This window comes from Platichthys flesus, chromosome 14 (assembly GCF_949316205.1).
Source record: "Platichthys flesus chromosome 14, fPlaFle2.1, whole genome shotgun sequence".
Taxonomy (NCBI): Eukaryota; Metazoa; Chordata; class Actinopteri; order Pleuronectiformes; family Pleuronectidae; genus Platichthys; species Platichthys flesus.
In genome coordinates this window covers 18,603,865-18,627,950 of record NC_084958.1, presented here as the reverse complement: position 1 = coordinate 18,627,950, position 24,086 = coordinate 18,603,865, and the positions used below count along the sequence as shown (strand labels likewise).

The 24,086-nt window shown below is 42.1% G+C and overlaps 1 protein-coding gene across 1 annotated transcript; it reads left to right on the top strand.

Annotated features, from left to right (window-relative positions):
* Positions 1-1,183: 1,183 nt before the first annotated feature.
* Positions 1,184-23,512, top strand: LOC133968381 (rab effector MyRIP-like). The gene is made up of 17 exons (XM_062404379.1): positions 1,184-1,267; positions 2,550-2,722; positions 8,100-8,321; positions 10,834-10,970; positions 13,948-14,028; positions 14,857-14,954; positions 16,141-16,221; positions 16,530-16,697; positions 17,033-17,168; positions 17,564-18,129; positions 18,762-20,678; positions 20,869-20,925; positions 21,592-21,771; positions 21,883-22,044; positions 22,789-22,887; positions 22,983-23,043; positions 23,131-23,512. The coding sequence occupies exons 2-17, from the start codon at positions 2,613-2,615 to the stop codon at positions 23,154-23,156; spliced, it is 4,101 nt and encodes a 1,366-aa protein (XP_062260363.1). The 5' UTR covers positions 1,184-1,267; positions 2,550-2,612; the 3' UTR covers positions 23,157-23,512.
* Positions 23,513-24,086: the final 574 nt, after the last annotated feature.

Sequence of the window (24,086 nt, the reverse complement as noted above, 5' to 3'; positions counted from 1 at the left end):
CAAATGTAATAATAAATAGGAAATAGATCTGGTTCCATTGATGAACATTGGAAATGAATAAATGCTGCAAATTCTGTGATTCATTGCATCAGATAATTATGTGCAATCCTCTGTGTATTTCATTCATCCCTATATTAAAATAGATAAAATGAAAGAATATATTTCATGTGTGAAGGGTTTCCAGTTTTGAACTGAGCAGCTCCCAGTTCGATTAATATCATGGATGGATTACTTCATAAGTCTTACATGCAATGATTGCATATTGGTATTGAGTATATTGTGGCATTTAGCGTTTGGTGTTATATGTGCAGAGTGTTAGTATCTGTCGTGATAGAAAGGAAAGAGCCTGATAGCTTCTTTTCATCTACTGAAGGAAAAACTGACGGCCAGTCACACAACACTAAAAATGACAAAGAACGGCAACAAGAGACACAAACAAAGACCACAAACTGATAACTCAATGACTCACTGACACTGAAGAGCTATTGAGCAACAGTTGCGAAACCGGGATGTAGACTTGTCATTAAATATTATTTTTGGTCAAATCCTTGAAAGGTGACACAGATATTTCACCACTCTCTCGTTCATGGTGACCTCCGCTCTCTGCATGTCGAGTTTCAGAAGATAAAAGGCAAAGTTGGCTACTTTTTCATTTGCGCTCAAAACTTGCTCATTTAAGTTTTTATATTCTAGGGTGAAATCTTCTGAAACTTGACATGCAGACAGTGAAAGTCACCACGTAGAACAATGAAATGAAATATATTTAGTAAATATGAATGTTTTTTTAATTTATATCTAATATGAGCCACTTGTGGCCTTCAAATTGCATAAAAAACACATTCTTTATATTCCATTTCATGATACTTGCACATTTCTTGTGTAGAAATAAGCTTTAAACGTTTGTCTGAGGCCCTGACATTTACCGTAAGACATGAAATAGACACGCATCAATGCGGCTGGTGACCGTGTTTTCAGAATCCACGGACCTCACGGCTCTGGGATGTGTCCAGCGGAGAAACAGTGAAGTTAATCAGGAACCAGCTTCATCGTGGTTTTCTCTAAGGATGATAAGCTGCTGCTGACCCCCCCCCCCCCCCCCACACACACACACACACATTCTGCTGGAGAGGATCCTGACATCGTATCTGGGTTATTGGGCAGTGAGTCGCTTACAATCTACACAAGGATTTAACGTGTTTCTCCTCCTCGGTGAAGGTGCAGCGGAGATCATGGTTTAAACCCGCAGGAGCAACGGAGGCAGAGATCAGTGAGTTTAACTACAATCTTATATAAAACTACTTTAAAAGAAAATACTCAGATGGAGGCTTCTGCAGTCTGGTGTGATTTTGCATATCGTGCATGTGTGTGTGCGTGTGCTCGTTATTTTTGCCTCTTCAGGAACTTTTCCAGTGTTAACTCAGTCTATAACCAAAGCCGGGTTAAGGTTCTGCGTGAAGTTGGTCATGGTCAGGGTTAGGTTATCCCAAATGAATGGATGGATGCATATGTGTGTGTGTGTTTGTTTGTGTGTGTGTGTGTGTGTGTGTGTGTGTGTTTGTGTGTATAATAACGGTCTTTTTCAGATTTTTGTTCTCGCCATGATAGAGTTTGATCTTTATTTAACTTCCCAGTAAAATTACTTAAAACAACTGATGCAAAAAAACTTATTGCACTTTTAAAACCTCTGATCCATATTCTCACTCTGTTTCCAGCACCACATCGATTAACACTGATAAACTTTCTTTTCACATGTTTGTTTTTTTTAAAGTTGGATTCAACTTTGAGTCCTGCAGAGAAAGACTGAGTTCCTGCTCAGGAATGCTGTTACAGAAATCCCAAATCCTGCCGGCTGTTAATTCCCCTGCTCTACTTGTGTAAGGGGCTTGAGTTTGCAGAGCTCACACAGTTCAGGACTGGGTTTTGAATCTGAGCTGCACGGTGGAGTCAGGGCTGACGCATGTGTCCTGCATGTCGTAAATTCAGTCAACAAGATACCCTAACCCAAACTTCCATAGAGAGGAACACAGCAGTGGCACGCCTGTGAACTTTTCATGTTTTATGTAATGATACTATTTGTTTTTTAATGTAAGTTAATTTGTGTTGTATTTTATTTCTGTCTCAAAAATGCTTCATCAGAGCACATCAGGCACCTACAGGCATCAGTCTATACAAACCTTATGCGATTATCCTGTTACTGCACTGTGTCATATATCACATCATTAGATGCTTTAAGAGGTTAAAGTATTAATTAAACTATGTCCAGAAACGGAATACTCCTGCACAGTAATACTTACGTCCTTAATATTTCATGTTATGTTGTATTATATAACCTGATCATATTTTTAAATGTCCTAATCTGAAAATAGTAATTATATCTGCTGGAAAAATGTAATTTAATGGAGTAAAGATATTTTTCTCTCAAATGTGGTGGGACTTAAATATCAAGAAGCATAAAAGGAATTAATCACGCCAAGTATAGGTATTACAAATAATACTATGTGAATATTTGTCACAATAATCTTAGTTCTGTATAATTTTCTGCTCATCAGATGACAACAGCGAGCTCACTGATTGGTCACAGGGCCTGAGTGACAGCCAGACGTTTGCCTGCAATGGGTCGGAAGTTGGATTTGTCGGGTCTGACGGACAACGAGGCGGAGCATGTGCTGCAGGTGGTGCAGAGGGACATGACGTTACGCAAGAAGGAGGAGAAGCGACTCAGGTGGGTTCAGACCACCGTGGCGAACGTGTCACAGGGTTGAGACCCATATGAACTGGCTGGCTTTTTTACACTCACTCTTAATGATCCTTACAATGTAACCCTTTGAGGACTGTCCTCTAAACACTGGGCAGGAAGGGAACGGCCCTTTCCTGTTGTACTCACAACAGCTTCCTCAGAACCAATCATGCCTTTGGAGCCCAAACATAATACACATGAACAGAAATACAAGAGGGAGACGCTAATGACGTGGGTTCAATAATAGACGGAAAGGATTTGTTTTCAGACATTAAGAATAACACAGTTAGCTCATTTCCTCCCGGCGCTCCTTCAACGTTAATCCTCCCCCACTGCTTTCATCGATCAGACCATCCAGTCAAATGATAAGTGGCTGTTTTAAGGTCAAATATTCAAGATCAAATAATCTGCTGTAATTTCCTGCAGCTTCTAATGCACCGGGCTTTAATGTGGAAATCTGTCGTCAGCTCCATTGTCTGCATTTTGAGCCACGGCACAACTCTGGGAACTTTATTTATACCAGTCTTGACAGAGCAGGTTCATCCCTTGAGTTTTTCATTATGATAATATAATATAATATAATATAATATAATATAAGTATGCCTGTCTGTGTTCTGCATTTCAAGCAGTAGATCATGAACACAGACACCAGTTTAATTTCATAATGGAGTCATTTAGCTGCCTGTGCGGGAACTGTTGGGTTTCTCAGTAAGTTCCTGACCTCACTCTGTGAAGTGTTTAGGTCGATCTTGTAGAAGGCCAATGTAAAAAAAAGTCAAAAGAAAGTGTGGAAGAATAATATAATGGTATTTTCACAATGCTCTTTGTGTTTCTTCAGACAGATACAGACCAAATGCTTTACTGTTAAAAAATGGTGAACTCTAGTGGACAATTAAAAATTCCAAATCCCATCAGTTCTACTAATGAGAGGCCAGTATAATGACCAGGCTGATTGTTTATTGCAGTTCACTCAGTTGTTAGTTTATTAGTTTGTTGTACGTAATAAACTACCACCTGAGTGTATCTGCAGTAAGTGATTATCAGCCAGTACTTCTGTCTGGTCCGTTTATTTCCCTCATATAAAAAATCCTGAATCATGTGGTTATAGCCTTGATCAGCTGTATTTTCAGGGGAGTTTCAAGATACTTTGGGGGCCCCTTGGAAAAAGGGACCTGGGGGGTCCTGCATTGTTTTTGGGGACTTGCAGTTCTCAGGGTTCGCCTCTCAGTTGCCTAACCTGTTGCAACGCCTCTGAGTAGAGGGCTAAAATCCTGCAGCCTCACACAACATGCAAGAGTTAGTGTACACCCATTTCATAACACATTTAGTTGATGACGGTGTGTGCATCTTGATGGAGAGACCTTTAAAACAACTTAAGATCCCTAACCCTCAGCTGACAGACAGCAATGAAACCATGACTGAAGTTATTCTACCAGAATCATTGCACAACCACAAGGTTTTTCCTGTGATACGACCGAGAGGGATTAAGTGGCGAGTGTTGCCATTTTCTCTCATTTCAACAAGTAAGGTGCTTATGAACAGCTAATCTGTTTACGAGGTATGAGGTGACACACGCTGACATTTCTCTGATGCTTCCAACCTGTTTCGGTTCAGGAAGTAGCCAAGAAGATAATTCCTAAGAGCTTGGATCTATTTTTCTATGATAATGTTTTCCTCAACAGCTACAATTACTAAAAGCTGTGGATGGAACACATTCACACCGTGTGTCTTTTTAAGCAGAGGTATACAGACACTTTAGGGACACGTACGGTTTTCTATCACATCTATCAGGTAAATCCCTGGTGTCACGCAGGCTGTGCTCCCTCGAGTTGTTAAGTGGGCTCCGACTTTATGAATCTCGCTTCTCGCTTTCTGCAGCGCCTCCCCCTGAGATGGAACTCAGCAGCCTCACAGAATGACAAACAGTGGTGACTGATAGACGGGAGCGTACATGTAGGAAAGCAATCAGAGTCTACAGATGTAGTCAGCGAAGGAATACAGACGAGTGTGTGAATTTTGCTTTTGCACAAGATGGGCTCCCCTGTTTCTGTTTCCCTGTCTTTTACACCCCATGAAATCAAAACTTATATCATGCCATTCAAAGTTGGTCCTGCCTTGTTCTTCCACTTCAGTCTCACTCTCGACAAAGGAAAATAACTCAGGATGAGATTAGCAGGATTTCTGTTTGGATCGAGCAGTGAAAAGGCTTTAAAACCCTGCAGCAAACAGTATATTTTAACAGATTATTCAGGTTATTCAAACAGCCAGGCTCAACTAATCTAAATATATAATCTTGATTACTGATATATATAATCTTGATTATATATATCAGTAATCTTGAGACAGTGTATGAGACATTTGGTGCAGCTTGATTTAATTTGAAGAGACTGTTTGGCCTTGATGGAGGAATGTGCTGGACTGTGTGTTATTCAAGTTTTAATTGATTCAAAAGCCAAATAAAATGTGGCATAAAATACATTTTGCCACTACTGTTACTACTACTACTACACCGAATGTGACTTTAGCCCAAGATACTTACTTTTTTGTTGTTGTTGTTAACTTTCTGGTTAAGCCTACAAACGAGGCGGGTTGTTGGCTGCCCACAGTCTCACGCTGCTGAAGAGAAGAACCGCTGGAGTATTTCACATTTCTCATAATAAACAACCGGATTGTATCATCCTAAACAGAAATAGAACTGAGCCCCATCTACACCACAAAATAAATAATGTGAGTACACATTAGCAGATGTCACAGAGGCTTATCACCAAGAGCCAGACTTTTTGTGAGGATTATTGCGTCTGACGCAGCTAGAAACCTGTTTATTCTGTGTTTCCGCCCGAAGCTAGAAAGCTCCTTTAGACGAGGGAGAGTGAGGACAGAGCTGCTGAACCTGGACAGTTTCATGTGTCCTCACACGCTTTGAGATGAAAGAAAAATGACTGTTGCTGCTGCTGCTGCTACTGCTCGTGTTTGCTCTGTCACCATTGTGGTTGTTGTTCATTGTGTAACTCTGCATGTTACTTCACTATCTTGTATTTGTGTGTGTGTGTGTGTGTGTGAAATGTTTCAGTGTTATTTATACCGTCCATTGAGTCGGAGTAATGGAGTGTGCTGCTGCGGTGAGAGAGCAGCCGTCTCTCTCTGTCAGACGGTCAGAAAAATGTGCCCTGGAGGTTAGGGCTGTTTGAGTCGCCTGCGTTAATGTTCAAGGACATGTGGCTTTTATAAGAGAATTTCAAAGTTGTATGGGGTGTATAATAGTGCTGGGATCATTATGGAAATCTTTTGGACAAAGTGAAACATTTATTATTACTCTTCAAGTAGCAATTTAAAACTAAAAATGGATCCGCCGCTTAATCTGCATCTTCACCACGTTTACTGGGTTCCTCTCAGGTCAAGGGATCGTCCGCCACCACAACACAAACAAACACACAACGTGTATACACAATCTACACAAAAGCTCCACATTTTCTTTCCTTTACATTTTGAACTTGATTCATTTAAACCTGAACTGAAACCGACCTGGAGGCTCAGAGTGTGTGTGTCCCTGCCTCTCTCCTCATGATGTCAGACTCCATCAGTCTCCAGCAACATTCACCCATAAATGATTCAGTCGTGGCTGATGCCGGTGCAGCCCAAAATAATGGATGTTTTTCTTGTTCTCTGCCTCAATCATTCACCCATTTATCAATCTTGTTTTCCTACAGGGATTTACTATCCCTTTGCTTTCGCCGTGTGTGTCTGCACATGTTTTATAATATTGAGTGATTAACTATTCATGTGCTGCTGTGTGTGGATCAGTGCTCCTCAGGAGTATTAAACATAGTATTACACTTTTAGAGAACCTTATGCTGCTGTACTAAAAATTCTGTATGTTTACCTAGTATTAGGAAATGTCTTGTGTCTTCTGTTGTGCCTGTGCACTTTGTATGTCTCACTGTGGGAGAGTGGGAAACGTTGTATCGATTCCTTGTATGTTCTGAACATGTTAAGAAATTGACAATAAAGCTACTTTAACTTTAACTTTAACTTTAACTTTAACTTTAACTTTAACTTTAACTTTAACTTAACTTTAAAAAACAAACTGAATGAGATATTTTAAAGGAAGAGAGATTTCCTTTCCTCCAGCATGGAACTGTCTTAAGGACTCACAACTATGGAGCTGTAAAATATATTAAAAACCCGGTTCTCTGCATGTTTTTATAAAGCTGGCTGTTGTCAGAAGGGAAATGCCCTAAAAATATTTTAATATCATAAAGTTAGCAACTAGCAGTTAAACACAGCGGTGCATTTATAAGCTCAGAAGACAGATACTTCTCTCAACAGGTGGTGGAGTTAATTGTCGCTCTATAATGGTTTCCTGTATAATTAGACAACGGTTTTCTCATCATATCAATTAAAATGTTAGTTTTGTTCTCAGCTTTCTTTCGTTTTACCTAAAGTGGTGAGAAAATCAGATGTTGCAAGTTTTAAGTAAATAAAAAAGGTGTAAAAACTATTATGGCATCTACATTTCATTTTCCATTTCCATACACACCACTTGGCAAACTCCCAAGTACATGTTAAATGACATAAAAGCTCCAAACCTCTAAAGCTAAGAACTTAATTGTGAGGTTGCTTTCTCAAACAATACTGTTTATTTTCCTTGAGCACCCGGAGCCGTACAGACAGATAAGCTCCTGCTGCCGTCAAGGGAACTCACTGATGAAGTATTCAGCTCCGCCGCCTCCTTTAACCTTTACAAGGGCTCGGCAGACAACAGTTATTATGAATATGGAAAGATGAAATGTGCTGATTAAATATTCAGACGTTGTTGGATGATTTTTTTCTTTCTTGGAATTAAAATGGAACATTAGAGGTAGATACTGTGTCGCTCTTTTTTTTAATCATTTAGAAAATGATTAAATGATGAAATGTTTTGAAACCACTTTAATTTATGAATCATCTTTATTAAAGGGAGGCAGAGGATTTAGGTGTGTATATGCGTGTGTGTATGTGTCTGTGTGTGTGATTGTCATTGTGATAGTCATTCTATTTGACACAATAAACCCTCAACAGAGATGAACTGCTTCTCAATCTCATTCTACACACGCACACACACACACACACGCACACACACACACACACACACGCACACACACACACACACTCACACACACACACACACACACACACACACACACACACACACACACACACACACACACACATTCTGACTTAATATGCATTATTTGACTAGATTCATCATAAGTCTCTCTCTCTCTTACACAGACACATTCCTAGTTCCAGTATGTTCTCCCTCTAACCATCCTCTCTCCCTCGCTCTCATCCCTCCCTCCCTCCCTCCCTCTCCTCCCCACAGTGAACTGAAGCAGGAGCTGGAGGAGGAGGGCAGTCGCTGCCTCCTGCTGTCACGGCAGAGTTGCTTCAACCAGCGCTGCTGCATCCGCTGCTGCTTGCCCTTCACCTTCCTGCTCAACCCCAAACGCCAGTGCCGCGACTGCCGCTACAACGTCTGCAAGGCCTGCAGGGTCTACGTCAAGCAGGACAAAGCCTGGCTCTGCTCCGCCTGCCAGAAGAGCAGGTAAGGTCAGCAGTGGTGCTGGTGCTGCAGTTACTAAGTATGTGTGTGCATGTGCCTCCTGCAAGGAGTTCAGGATGAGAGTCTGACGCTGACGTCAAAGGTTATTAAGGTCTTACTCTGCTGCTGCTGCTGCTGCTGCTGGAGAGATGGATTTAGATCATAATTCGCAAAACATGAAGTCGACCACTGGCTGGAATGTTTTTACGCATCCTGACAACGCACCAGAGGGAACAGGACTCACCTGTTTGTGGGGCTGGAGTCTCCATTTCTTCTATAAAGAGCTGGAAGTTTTGAATGCAAGTTCATTTCACTGTATTTCAGGGATAGTTGAATTTAGAATATGTTCTAGTTTTCTTTACAAAACCTTTCGTGATATTTGTATGAGTGGGGAAGTAAGTTAATATGTGCTATATACGCGCTGCTTAATAGTTCAGCTATTAATACACAGTAATGCATGAATGCAGCTGAGGTCCATGTTTTGACTTATATATAGGTCCTGCATTGGATGCCATGTTTTCAATACATGGCATCCAAGTTTAAATATAGTTTTTTTTTCCTGAAAGTCCGAACATTTATTTTCATCAATTGCACAAAACACTGTCTTCCTATGTTAAGCAGCTGTGCAGAGGTTGTTGTTCCAGGCTGAGCTGAAGTCTGATAAATTGCCTCGAGTGACATCACTTGTGTCAGCTTTGATTTGGGCTGAAGAGCAGAAGTTCCTCGAGGGTATTTGTTCCAAAAGAAGTGAGCTCACCAGACCTGCTCATCTCTGCTGGAGGCGAGGAGCTGGAAGGGACGTTAGTCACAGAGACTATAACTGCTCTACAACATATCGGAGCGCAAAGCTTCATATTTAAACCATTAATCACAGAGCAGAGACAGGGAATGTTAGTATTAGATGTTGTAGACTATCGACCGTTATCTGGGGTTTTGTGGATTCATTCCATATTTCAGCGTTCTTGTCTGATGATGGACGTTCCTGCAGACCAGGGTGTCTACAGATCTCACACAAATGAGCTAAAAGTAATGATTTAGCACTTAAAAACAATCCTGCATCGAAATCTCTGCACTAAACTCAAAATTCTCTTCTTACTTTATCTAACCCATCATCGTAATGAGTTGGCCTATGGGGGGGGAGCACCATCCTGCCGACTACAGAAGTTTTCGGAGACGAGTGACACTTTGACACTTGGGAGACTTTCTGTGTCACTTTCATCCCCCCCCCCCAGCCCCTTGTCAACACACCGACTGCACCCGCTCCCACCCACACCCTGTCACATGGAGCTCAGTGACACAGTGAGCAGATGGTAACTCATTAAACATGCTGACACCAGTTCCTCTGCTGCGTCCCTCAGCTGCCACTCCTCGACATTCAATTCAATCCAAGTTCATTTGCGTCTCAAACAGGACACATGAAGGTGAGGAGTGAAAAACGGTAATTTTAATTGTATCATAGGAAGTTTAGACTGGAATCAAAGTCCACTCCAACGGTGACTGTGTTTTAATAATTAATAATACGTGACAATGTTCTAGATTAAGGATAATCGAACTAACCAATGAAAGAGCCTTTTCACTCTTTGTGTTGTTAATTACATCTTCCTCTGATACGCTTGCACACAGTTCTAGTTTGTGTTGATGGCCTAACAACTGTAAGTGGGTGGTACTTCCATTTGATTGACAATTTCTATATGCAAATCAAATGGCTTAATTCTAGTTGCACTTGTCATTTGGTAAAACAGCAAAAACAGAAACGCTGCCAAACTGCATTTTCCAACTCTATCATTAATGTGAATGACCAAACTCTCAAACTCCTGTTCTGCTGTTTAACCTCTGACTTCAAGGTGGTTCGAGTTTATGCACAAACACTCACACACACGCAAACAGATTAACAAGGTCTCACACGTTTCTCGGAGCCGCTCCTCAGGCTACCTGAGTCTCCGGGTAACAGGCTTCACCCTGCAGCTCCAGTGAAGCTGCAGGGTGGAGTGGATGGGCTAATCCGGCCTGTGAGACAAACTGTACACAACATCCACTTTGTAAAGGTGCAGTTGGCAGAAGAGAATACAAATCTGGACCAAAATACATTTTTGAAAGCGTGCTGCCTTTACCTGTGATGGGTCACAGATTATCTTCTGTATCTCTGTGTGTTGCTAGAGGCTTCTTGTCTCCTTAAAACTAAAAAATGTGGTGGATTTGTCTGATTAATCACAGTGTAAGATGCAAAGCCTGTTTTTATATATTTAAAATCAATGCAGTGGAGAGATTTGTCACCTCTTCTGTTTACAAACTTTTAATTGTACTTCTGATGATGTCTATCTCTTTCCTTTTACTCTTTTTCACTATGAACCTCTGTCTGTTCTACTCTTTATTGTGACTTACTGATGTGACTGGAACTTGCTAATATACCTTTTTCTGCACAGTTGATATGAAGGTTAATAGCTGTATTTCCAAATGTTTATGATAAGACACAAAAATAAAAAACTTAAATGTCAGTTTTTTGTGTCTTTCTCAGGCTGTTGAAGACTCAGTCACTGGAATGGTTCTACACTGATGTGAAGAGGCGCTTCAAGAGATTTGGCAGCGCCAAAGTGCTGAAGACTCTCTACAGGAAGCACTTGGCTCAGCACAGTGCGCTCTCAGAGCTGACTGGTAATCCATCAATCAATCCCTTTTTATTTGTGTCTAGAGAAGAACATAGAAACCTCAGAGAGAAGCAACATCTATCTGTCCATTATGTGTTGTCAGGAAATGTGTTATTTCAGTTAAAGGCTCAGTTAGAATTTAGAATTAACACTCTAATCTCTGTACGGAGACATTACTCTCGTGTGTGAAACTGTGTCCACCTGATTTTAATTTTAATTTGTTGGAGGTTCTGACGTTTCACATGTCAAACCAGTGGAGAACTGGACATCAGGATGAACCAGGATTAATCTCTTGCTTGGCTTTCATCTCACATAACTTCAGCAGATTAGTGTGACCGCTGCCAGACTCCAAACTGTTTGTGTGCTTCCTCTGTATCATCACTCAGAAGAGAGACAAGGGATCCGACCTGCTGGGTCTCAGTTTATAAAAGCTTTCGTATAAACTGCACAGATGCTGTTATAAAAACACGTTTTGTTATAACTTGAAGTTTTATTATAACTTGAATGGAGCTGAAATGTTTAGTTTCTTGATCAAATAGTTGATTCACTGATAATCAAAGAAAGAATATGAAAGTATATAAACTAGTTCACTAATCAAATAATAAGTTAACTAATTGTTAAAGCAAAAATCACAACAATTTAATGTTTCTAGTTTATTAGATATAAATATTCATTGAGTTAACTTGTGTTTCCATGAGACTAAACTTAATAACTTTTGATTTTGTGATGCTGCACAAAACATTTTTAAATGTGACAATGGGATCGAGGGACCTGAGAGCCACTTGCTGACAAAAGAGCAAATCATAAACTTTTCTCAGTTTCACCAATCATTAATATAATATTTCTTTTCAGGGGTTTTTCCCTACGAGGTTTACAATTGAACTGATCTGGTTTCCTACATTCGACCACATCGAATGTAAACTCCTTATTAAGAAGAGAGCTGTCTCATGCTCAGTCTTATTCCCTCTCCACTGGGTCAGTGGCATATTTCTTTACACAGCTCCACAGCTTAATGTGAATCTTGTGGCACAAACAGGGTAAGGAAGATGTATTTGCTCTCCTATGACTGAGCAGCATGTGCTTCTCCATTCACACAGAACACGAGGAGGAGGAGTTAATCTCCAGGTCATGGGTTCAAAGCTTCTAGCTGTGATTGAACAGAAGAGGGGTTTTAGAGGATGGTGTTTTGTGGAGGTCGCTGGCTGCAGGTGATGCAGCGCTGTGACCCTGGTGGGAGGAAGTCTGACGTGGGCCGGCATCAGGACGCCGCTCTGCGTCTCATTCGGATTCAGGAAGCTCTTTTTTGCATTTTACACTTGGCACACAACATATCATGCATTTTAATTTGTTCATGACAGACCCGCACTGCTTCAGCCGTATGAATTCAGCTGCCAAATCCCATCAGCATAGTCTGACTCATACTAATGTTGCCTTGCATGAGACAAATGGGACGCTGCATGAAAAGCACCAGAAATAATGGAGCTGACATTTGGGAACTGAGAGCTGTGGGGTATAGGCGTCATAGTGTGTGAGCTTTATTTGGCAGTGGAGCATTTTCCACCACAGCCCGGTGACTCAACAGCGCTTACAGATATCCTCCTGTAAAAAGTAACGCAAAAAGAGCAAAGTGACCCCGGGGAGCGGAGGGAGTGGGTGAGAGAAGGAACGTAGTAAAAACCGGATCTTCTTATTCGTCATAAGTCAAAACGTCATCGTTTTCAACAAACAGGCATTTTGAAACCACATTTAGATTGACAAGATGCAGGTTTTTACTTGGATGTGCACCAATCCGCACACACTCATTTAAAATTTTGAGTAAATCATCTAATTATGCTTCTTTTTTAACATTAAGATCCATGTCCGCCCCCCTGGTTTAGATCTGAACCAAACATTTTATAGGTTATTTCTGGACCCTTCCACCACGTTTCATTATAATCCATCCTGAGAATTTAGCAAAATCCTGCTAATGGATGGACGGATGAAAACATGAACTCCTTTTCGCATCTCAAACGGATTTAAAAGATATAGGAAAGCATCAATTTACACTTAACAAAACAAAACAACACTTTTTAATTTTTTGACTTGAAAATCAAAGGTTTAATACTAGTTTAATCGTCCAATTAACAACCCACATGTCAATGTTTTTTAATAATCTTTGGTTAAAACTGATTTGACGGGATTGCGAATGAGTTTAACTACTGTGAGTTAACCTGCTGTCATTCACTGTACATCAATGGGAATACTGATCACTGTAGTGACACATATACTCATGTATGTTACTGTCAGTTCATCATGTTCACACAGTGCCTTCAGGGAAACTGTGGCCTTAATCTGCTGTGAAAGTCTCTATTCCCTGTTCCGAGGCTAAATGTGTCCTGAGTCTCTGCAGCACAGTCACCAGAGGGTCACAGGAACAAACTTCAGCCTCTGAAATACAAATAAATATCCTGAGTTAGTGTTGATTTACAGGACGTCTCACACCAGTGAACTTGTGCCCTGCCCATAGTTTTAAGTCTCCAAGAATCCGAGCTGAGTGCTCTCTGCCTTTTAAAAATAATCTGCAGTTTAGTAAAATGATTGGAAGTGACCCTGTGGTCTCTACTTCTCAACCAGCGCCTGCGGTGCAGATCAGGTTGCCTGGTAATGCCACACACGAGTCCAGGCTAATGCACTTACATAACCTCCAATGGCTGCATTGTTGCATGAATATTTACATAACGTGACAAGGACTCAAGGTTCAGAATTAGAGGGGGGGCACTAGGGACATAATGACAGGTTTACTGAACTTTAAAATGTCAAACTTCATATTAAAAGACTGATGCTATAGGCTCAATAGGTTTCAGAATTATTTATGTTTACAATGTGGATATGATCAACCAGTGAATTTTTAAATTGTCTTTACTTAGTCTTTAAATAATCACTTTGATGTTATGTATTTTTATATCCATGTCCATGTGTGTGTTTGTGTGTGTGTGTGTGTACAGAGGGCAGCGCCTACGAGGAGAGCGTCTGCAATGAGGGCAGCGTCTGTGGGAGCGACTCGACCTTCTACAGACAAAGTGAAGGTACAGACATATTAGATTTATTCGTAAAAAACATTGTTTATCCTCAGCTGCTTCAACCATCCTCATATCAAATGGGCAGATATAAAGGCCTAAGAGTCTAATACACACATTTCCCAAAAATATTCTATGGAGACTAGATTTTGCAACGGACCCCCAAGACAAGGCAGCACCTCAAGATGGAAGTGATAATTAGATTAAAATGTTGGCGACACTTTAAAACTCTATCCTTGTCAGTTTCCATTAACTCAGTTGATTGAATTAGCTCACACTATTTACCTCACAGTGAACCTGGCACCATCAGGGACTCAGGGCAGTTGCCTGACTGTTAATCCAACTTCCTGCAGTGAGCACTGAATTTCATTTCCAAAATAAATTGATCACAACTGACCTTCTGAGGCCCTGTTATCCACTTCAAGGTTAAATGATCAATCCACTCAGAAAGCCATAAGCTCAGATATTCATCCCCGACTGTGCTGACACCGTCCTTGTACCTCAAAGCCCATAACACAGTGGAGAAGGAATAGTTTGATTGCTTTGGCGCATTAAAATACATGTGTTGGTCTGATGTCCCACTGAGTTCTCACATTTCAGTTCACTGCACCAACAGCATGAGTGACTGCAAACATGAATGAAAAGCTGCTGCAGCCCGATGGTCTCGCCTCAGGCTGTGGCTCAGAAACATGGCTGAGGCTGGGACACATCAGTAATGCAATGCTGAAAACAAAATGCAACAGAAAGGGATTGACTCCCTCCCTCCTGCTCAATGCTATTACACTGAGTGACTGACGTTTTGACCAAACTGTGACTCTGGTATATCTCTGTCTGCAGAGCACAGCATGGCGGAGACGCTCACTGTGGCCTTGCGGGTGGCAGAGGAAGCCATAGACGAGGCCATTTCCGAGGCGGAGTACGACACTGCCAGTCAGGTTATTGATGTTACTCATGTCTTATCAATAGTGTTATTATAAATAGACATTTTCTGGTAAATTGCAGTACACACTGTCTTTCACAAACACAGATCTTAGAAGTTCTTTTTCTATAAACAGCATTGCACCAGTGCGGATTTTGTACTAAGTACTGTCATGTTAATGTTTCAGTCTGTAATATTTATTCATCTGTAATATATAAATTTCCCTTACATTCTTTTTTCATCAAGTTTCCTCTTAATCTGACCTTGGTTTAGCCCTTTGAGTCAGATTAGAGGGACCATAAGGATTATCCTCCAGTCCATATGACACTTTAATACGACAATATGATACATAACGTAATATAGAATATAGAATAAAATTACATAATTCATAGGCCGATAATACTTAACACAAAGTAGTGATCTTTCGGTACATGTGGTTCTATGTCACAAGTGCACAAACCTTTTGTCTACAAAGAGACACACAGTGGAATGACTGTAAGGACCAAAATGATTGTAGTTGCCATTGACACATGTAACATAAATGAGCCTGAACAACCAAGTGACACAACAGGATGACAGAGATGCAAAATAACTGCAAAGAAAGTCTGAACTACAACTGCAGAGACACAAATGGACCAGAGAGACGCAGTAAAACAAGAGAGGCAAAAAAACTAGAAAAGTAAAAAATGGCCGAGAGACAATACATTTTAAGTTTTAAAAATCTCTTTCATGTAGAAGAAGAGTTTGTCTTTTAAACATCCTTGTCTATGGCCCTTGTCCCCATCGTCCAATAATCTAGTCATTGTTTGACTGTAATATTTCAGCTTTCCAACACTTCACCCTTCATTAAACATGTACATTAATATCAGTTAATCTACGGTCATTGGCTCATATCTCATAATGTTTTCAATGAGCATCCACAACTTTAATAAATTCCTTAATCACTTTATGACACCAGAAACTCAAACTGTGAAATAAATCTGAAGTGTAGCAGCGGACACTGAGAACTACTAGTGTACGTTCAAAGAGATTTATTAATCTGTTAAAGTACCCCAAAGCTTTTCAACAGAGTACATCAAATATGTATATTCAGAGTGTATACTTAGATAAGTAATCAGCTTATAGTGTGTGTGTGTGTGTGTGTGTGTGTGGTGCTTAAAAGCTTTCTTATGTGTGTGTGTTTTTGTTTGTTTGTTTACCAGGAGAAGCAGGATGAGGCCCACTATCTGCGGGAGCACAGAGGAGAGCTCATAGACGAACTGGCTAAAACTATTGTGCAAAAAGTAAGAAGAAAAACAAACAACAGGTTTCAATGTTGCGTGTGTGAGCTGCTGCAGAGTCACTTTGCAGAGACACATGTTTTATAGTTTGTAATTAGGCTGATTCACTGTGTGGGAATCGGTTACGCAACAGTCCAATGTCAGTCAGCGGGTGAAGCTTTCACAGCTGTTCTGCTGCAAACATATTCCTCCTGCAACCAGAACAACAAACCATTAATATGCATTGGATGAAAAATATATACTGTATATTGTGTGTTCTGATCTGGTATCAGAGTTGCATGAAGTATTAATAACATGTCTGTATTTTGAAGATCATTAACAAGAAGAAGACTTTGGCTGAGATGAGGACAGAGTACGACCAGGACTGGCCCCTCGGACAAACCACCGACCCTCATCATCCTCATCATCATCATCATCATCATCATCAGTCAACCTGTGATGAAGCCTCCTGCTCGCTCACACACCAACCAGGCCTCTGGGTAACACACATACACACACACACACACACACACACACACACACACACCTGCAGGGTCATTGATGGACCCACACAAATTCTTGTACTAGTGAGGACACTCGCTGCCATAATGTATTCCTCAGCCCCCTCAACAATAAGTATCACAACTAAATGCCCGACCCGAATCCTCTTAACCATCAAACAGCCCCTTTGAAAAAGTGTGACCAAAATGTGCCAATGGTGTGTGGGTGTGGTGATAAATGCTGACCTCTGCTGGTTTAACTGTTAAACACACGGGTGAGATTTTTATTATCATCTTTTAAGACCCTTTTAAATGTGTCCTCTCTCTCTCCTCAGAGGTCACACTCTGCCTTCTCCCTGTTGTCCACCGATGCTCCAGGGCTGATACAAGAATCTCTGCAAACACTGAAGAAAGAAGGCAGCGGCTCGACCATCTCTGCCTGGAAGAGTGTGGACCTCCTCGACAACGCCGGTACGCTCTTTACCTTGACCTCTGTAACTTTAGCTGTGACCTCAGAGAGCGGAGACACGCCCAGAATTATCAAACCCACAGAAACCCTATTTCAAGTTTGAGCTGAAATCTCAGAATTTAAATTTTTTTGTTTGCTGATGTTGAAGATTGCTTCCAAAATAATAGTTGTTCCAGATTTTTGTTCTAGATTATAGTTTTAATGTTGTATAGATTCAGTAAAGATTTAAAAAGGGGATAACAATTAAAAAGAAAAGAGGTGTGACACAGGTTCAAGTCTGTCAGCTAATAATTACCCCCTCTCTGTTTTGCTGCTCTATGATTTTTGTTTATTTTTGTATTTGACATATGTCCTCTTCCTCTGCCCATCTGCATGATATCTGTTCTTGCACGCAAAGGTGTGTCCTCAGTCCTGAAGAGCCCAGACGGGAACTGGATCGCCCTGCAGAGCACCCAGCTGTCTCGCCCCACCCTGCTGACCCAAAGGAAGAGCCAGGTCTACAGTGCCTTGGAGAGGGAGTCCGGGGTGGTGTCCGCCTACGAAGGCATGGACTCTGACGACGAGGACAAGCCTGAGCCCGACAGCTCCTGGGGCGCTGCCCTCCAGCAGATCCACAGGAAGATGACGGACTGCAACCTGAACCTGCAGGACGCTCAGGGCAGTGTGGCGTCCCCGCTGACGAGCCGCAGAGGCAGCAGAGACGCTCTGAATTCAGACTCTGATGGGAACAGAAAACCTCATAACCCTTTGGTCGCTCTGTTTAAGAGGAAGGTGCCAGCGGAGATCAGGCGACCTTCAGCATTACGAAGGACGAGTATCATTGATGTGAACTTCAACGTAGAAGGAGCGACGGAGGAAGAGGAGGAGAGGAGTGGTGTGGCTGCTGAGCCTGAGGGGGGGAAAGCCAGGAGATCGCGGAGGAAAAGGAAGAGTAAAAAAGTAGCTGCTTCTTCTTCAGTGTCGGTAAGAAGTATCTCATATCAAGTTACAAACTGATGAGATGTGAGATTGGAGACAAATACTAACAGCAGAAGATCATCTAATGATGAACAGTGATATAAGGTCAAGTAGCCTTAGGTATTGTAACGTGTTCAATTTCCTGTTGAGGCTCATGAAGGTAAAGTCAGGCTGATTCATGAGTTGATTGATTAATTAGTTACTCAATGAATTTGATTTTAAATACAATGTCTTGGATTAGATCGACAAGTGTAGTAGCTTTTGGGACTTTCAAAACTTTTCACAAACATTTTTCCCATTTAAAAAAAATATTTAATTGATCAAACGACTATTTGATCAAAACGAAATGATATAATAATTCCTAAATTCCCTATGAACTAACTGTAAAAACACCTGTATCCTTGGTAAAGTTGGAATTTGTAGAAAAAAAATGACTATGAACTTGATCAAATTCAGCAGCATTGTGAACTCGAGCTGCAACATAACCAGCTCTGTAAAACAGTTTCCCATGAAGGAAAGAGTAATAACAGAACTTCTGAATGAGATATAATAGTTGACGATTGGTTTACTAGTAAACATGTTTAATGTGCTTAATTCACCACAGAGGTACATTTAACTCTGTCTTCTCGTATCCTCAGGATTTAAACAAGAGAGACAATGAGTCCCACCCTAATTCTGATGCCCTGACGTCTGACACGTTGACCTGTGAAGCCACGACCCCTGAACCCTTTGACCTCGAGAGCGACCCCACTGGACATGCAGCGAATCAGACGGACGAGGAGCTGGACTTAGAATTACAACAGCGTGCTGGCCGAGTTTCAGCAGCTTCCAATCGAGAGAAGGTGCTCGAGGACGACAGAATCTCTGATGATGATGGACTGAGAGAGGAAAGGAGGCAAGGAAGTGAGGATGGAGATGATGAGGAGGAGAGGTGGAAGATGGAAGTCGACTTGGATGAAGGAAGAATGGAGAATGAGAGGGCGGAGGATGAGAGAGATTATGAAGTAGATGACGAAGAGATGAAGCACAGATTGTACAGACTCGTGGCACAGTCCAGACTCACTTACTTTTCCTCTACCGATGATGAGTTGGACAGAGTCGGCCCAAGTGAGGAAGAATGGGATGGTGACAATAACGAGGAAGAGGAGGAGAAGACGGCGGGACTCACTTTCAAACTCTGTCGACTGGAGAGAGAAGTGAGAGCGACGCAGTTCTCCTCCACAGAAGACGAGCTGGACAGACTTGGCTTCGACGAGAGGAAGACAGAGGAGGAGAGTGGGAGCCACGAGGAGCTGGCTGTGAAAGTGTGCAGATTAGCAAACCAAGTCCAGGCCGTCCAGTGTTCGTCCACAGAGGAGGAGCTGGACCGAGCGGGCGGAGACGGGGAGCAAGGGATGGACGAGGAGACGCTGTGGAAGTTACAGGCTGAAAAGGCAGTTCAGGCCGCTCAGCTTCGAGATCTGGCCAGTCTCGTCAGCGCCTCGCAGTTTTCATCCACCGAGGACGAGCTGGATAGAGTCGAACAGGACGAGGGGGAGAGAGAGCAGGAGGTAAAGGAAGGAGAGATGGAGAGCAGCTCTGAGACGGAGGAGGTTTGGGGAGGAGCAGAGGACAACAGGAGAGAATCATTCGAAGATCTGGATGTGAAAATGTTTGATTTGAGGGATGAAAGTGAGGAAACGAACAGTGAGGATGAGAAAGCAACAGATGAGGATGTTTTGGACGATGAGAGACAGAGAGAAAATCCTGAAACGAGCCAGATCGAGAAAAGAGAGAGGGTTGAGGATGAGACAACAGCCGCAGAGACGCATGTACGTGAGGACGAGGCTGAAACCGCAAAAGAGACACGAGAGGGAGACGAGAGGAAATCAGTGGTTGAAGCTGAGAAAACAGAAGAGATGATCGACTCAAATGAGACACGAGTGGAAAGAGACAATCAGCCAGAGGCATGGACACCAGACAACAGCAAAGACGAGACGTTAAAAGAAAGCGAAGAGGCTCAGGAGAGCTGGGAAGCCTCAGCGAACAGTGAGGAGGACGACGCCGAGTTTGACAGAATCATCAGCAGCATGTTGATGATGACTTTAGAGGACATGCAGGCGGGAACAACTTCAGAGAACGGGGGAGTAAATAAAGAGCCGCAGGCCACAGAGGGAGATGGAAGCATTAAAATAAAGGAGGAGAGTTTTGTCACAGAAACGGTCGCTGACGCACAAGGTCGATACGATTCAGAGGAGACAGGAAGTGTGGAGAAAGTAGAAAATGCAACTGAGAAAAACGAAAAGGAAGAAAAAGATGCAGATCCACGAGAAGGAATAAGTTTGGACCTCGAGACAAACGAGGCCCAACAGACGCGTGGAAAAAAAGAAGAGGATGAAGAGGAAGAAGAGGAAGGAGGTGGAAAAATAGCGATGGCGTGGAAAATGATGGAGGAAGCTGCTGCAGAGTGTGAAAGTAAAGAGAAGGATGAGAAACCGGAGGAAAGTCAGGAAAAGAGGGATGAAGACAGCTCTTCTCTTCAGGAGGGTTTTCTGTCACCAGAGGAGATTCAACGTGTAAGCACCGCTGATCTGTTTCCCCTTCATACACACACTTAACAATAACACCTCGTCTCTGTCGGAGCAACCGACACCACTCAAATATTCTCTGCTCTGCTACTGACAGCCTCACTAACCTCTCGGCTAACTGTACCGCCTCCATGTCTGTGCTGTTTCTTCTTCTCTGTCTTTTCTCTGTGCCGTGCAGGGTAGTGACGCCGAGCTTTACGACACTATACAGTTAATGTCAACTCTGCTGGAGCAGGTGAGAACAAACCTGTTTTGCTGTAGGAAGCTGGAGTAGACACAATTATTTTGATAATTAATATTCGGCTCAACTTGTTTTGCACTCTTCTCCTCACAAATTCTTCTCATTCAAACTTTTTTTACCAAAGTTTGATGCTCTTCTATTAATGTGTTAAATAACATCCACTTATCCACTGGGGATATAAAGAGAATCCTCCTCCACAAAATAATAATTTCACTGTTTGTGTTTCAAACTCTCACAGTCTGTTTGCTCGGCCTGTGGTGACGCTGGTTGCAGGTTTTCTTTCAGAAACTGTAAAAGTGATCTGCAGTAATTGATATTGAATGTATTTCACGTCCAAATTGGCCAAATTCAACACTGACCTCTGGATATCTGGAGTTATTTGATTTTTCAATACTTTATATTGAGGAGTCCACATCCTGTTTACACTGTAACAAAGTAGTAGATGTGCAACTCAAGTTTCATCAAGCATCAAAAAACACTTTAAAGAATAAAACTAAAGCCACGATTTCAAATTGTACTGTTTTATCACACTGCAAAACATCAGGTTTTACAAAGAGTCTGTTTTAAGAACATGCGTGTGTGTGCGTGTGTGTGTGTGGTTGTGTGTGTGTGTGTGTGTGTGTGTGTGTGTGTGTGTGTGTGTGTGTGTTTGTGTTGCAGAGGTATTCAGCGGCGTCACTGTGCCGCCTCACCACTCAGGTGCTGAAGGTGCTGAACGCCACTGAGGAGCTGCTGCAGGGAGTCGAGGGAGGAGACGAAGCCCGACCCTCCTCCACCTCCCTGCCCCCGAACACCGACGCCAAGAAGCTGGACCAACAGTTCTCCAGACTGGAGGAGAACGTAAGTTTGACTTATCATTCAGCGTTTGTTTAGGAGCTCTCGGCCTGGAAGCGTCGGCTTCCAATACCTGGATGTGAAGTAAAGCCTGTGTTGTTGTGGTGCGTGCTGCAGGTGTATGTGGCGGCTGGTTCAGTGTTCGGTCTGGAGGCGGAGCTAAGTGACCTGGAGGAGTGTGCCAGGGGAATCCGCAGCTCCACCTCCGACATGGAGCTTTCCTTCCTGGAGGAGCAGGTGGCGTCAGCTGCTGCCAAGGTCCAACAGTCGGAACTACAGGTGGGTGGAAACTGCACCAATGGTCAGAGATGTAAGGGGACTATTCACAGATCCTAAATTCTTTCTACCGCTCATCTTGAATACCTCAAGGAGTTTCACCTGTTGGTTTGTGAGATGTGGTTTTGAAGCCTCAAGTTCGGCATCGTGACCGTCGCCATCTTTGTTTTTTTTTAAAAGAAGTAACAAAACTTGGGAATTCGGGGGGTTGACCTGACTGAGAGTTTGAGGACACTACAGGTCCACCTACACCTGTTAAATGCACCCATTGGGTGGTGCTAGCTGTGAATCACACAGTATCCACCTCCCCAATAAATACAGTTCTCTCGTCTATTTTTTTTTTTATTTGAGCATTGTTTACACGATTAATATCATGTTGTATTGAAGAAAACTTGAAACTACAGGTAGAAACTATTAACTAAAATGTCCACTGATGTTCTAAATCAAGTGAAAAGTAAATTCACATGTTTCATAGACTTCTATAGAAGCAGATCTTTTTGCAACCAGTGGAGACGCCCTCTTCTGGTCATTAGAGATAATGCAGGTTTCAGGCCCTACAGCACTCTGGAGTCTACCTTCATCTTTAAACACAGTCTACGATTATAACAGACGGTTGATTAGTTTAAAAGTTCTGTAATGGCCACAACATCAGTCGGATGAGGATGCGTGTTGTTCACTCAAAGCTGTCCTGCCCCCTGCTGGTACAAACATGCACTGCATAAGCTGTTTGTGTCCCTGCTGCTGCAGATCGGCGACATCTCCACGAGAATCGCTGCGTTGAAGAGCGCCGGCCTCAACGTGGACACACAGTCACGCTTTACTAAGGCCAGATCCATTCCAGTTATGGTAAAATACCTGTTAATGTTGATCATTTATCAGAAGAGTGAACATCGTTACTGTCCGAACCTTATGTCAAACACATTCTGCATGAATCCTCACAGCCGGTTACCCTTGACTCAACCAGACAACTGAGGAGGCGACTACCTGCTCCACCAGTGAAAGGTTCGAGTGGCTTTTCTTTTTTGAACATTTCAAGTGGTTTTTAAATATATATTCAAATATTCACTGAATGTTTTTTTATTCCACTAGAGGACAAAGAAAACAAGGAAACCTAAATCACGGACCCAGGACCGTTGCAGTACCTCCAACACAGCAGTGCCTTGACCTTTGACCCTGCAGCCTACAAGCCAGTCTTAAATGTTCCAGTCGGGTTTTATTTTTGCCTTAATCTTATCTTAAACATACCTCAGTTAATATGGGACACTAGTGGTCTAAGTAGATTGTGTGTGGATGCGCAGGAAATCATTGATTCTGGTGTCGTCTTCAGAAATGTACAGTGGATGAAATGACTTCATTTTCAGATTTGACACCAAACAGTTTTGAAAATGTGTCCATATTGATCCAGCTGTAAGAGGCAGTGCAGCTGAACCCAGAACAAGACAATCACAAACATTTGGGCTTTGACTTTTTAGATAAAAAAAATAAGTAGATAAGTCCTGTGAAATGATTCTGTTACAGAGCCATTTAACTTTCTGATAAAGTTTCACAAATGATGACAAATTTTGAAAGACTGTCAAACAGTGATTATATAGATGATATAAACCTGTATTCTCCATCTTGTTGTGCATCTATTTGTACAGAAAAACATCAGTAACTGTTGTCTATCGCCTTTATTCTTAAGACTAGAAAATACAAAAAATTTAAATTGGCTCCCCGGAGGAGGGGGGGGGGGGTGTAAAGGTGAGGACTTGACACCTAAATACGACATTCCTGCGTCTGAAGTAGGTGTGGGAACGAGAAAGGAACTCCAAACTAACATAGCAGTAAACATGAGTGCGTGACCTGAGTAAAGTAAAAACAAGTTTTTATCCAGTTTCCTTCATGAAATAAACACTTTTGGTGGCTCAACAAGTAAACACAAAAACCCAAGTGTTACATTAAAACATCTGAAGTTAACTTTTCCTCTCTGGGCTCGAGTTCTGTCCTTAAGTTGAACTTGAGCAGCAGCTAAAGGGAGCATGTAGCGCTGACTCCCATAGAGAACC

Excerpts from the sequence above, each read along its gene's own strand:
- LOC133968381 (XM_062404379.1), top strand. The coding sequence starts at position 2,613 with ATGGGTCGGAAGTTGGATTTGTCGGGTCTGACGGACAACGAGGCGGAG. Across the intron at positions 18,130-18,761 it reads CTGCTTCTTCTTCAGTGTCG|GATTTAAACAAGAGAGACAA; the intron begins GTAAGAAGTATC and ends TCGTATCCTCAG. Across the intron at positions 22,045-22,788 it reads TCCAACAGTCGGAACTACAG|ATCGGCGACATCTCCACGAG; the intron begins GTGGGTGGAAAC and ends CTGCTGCTGCAG.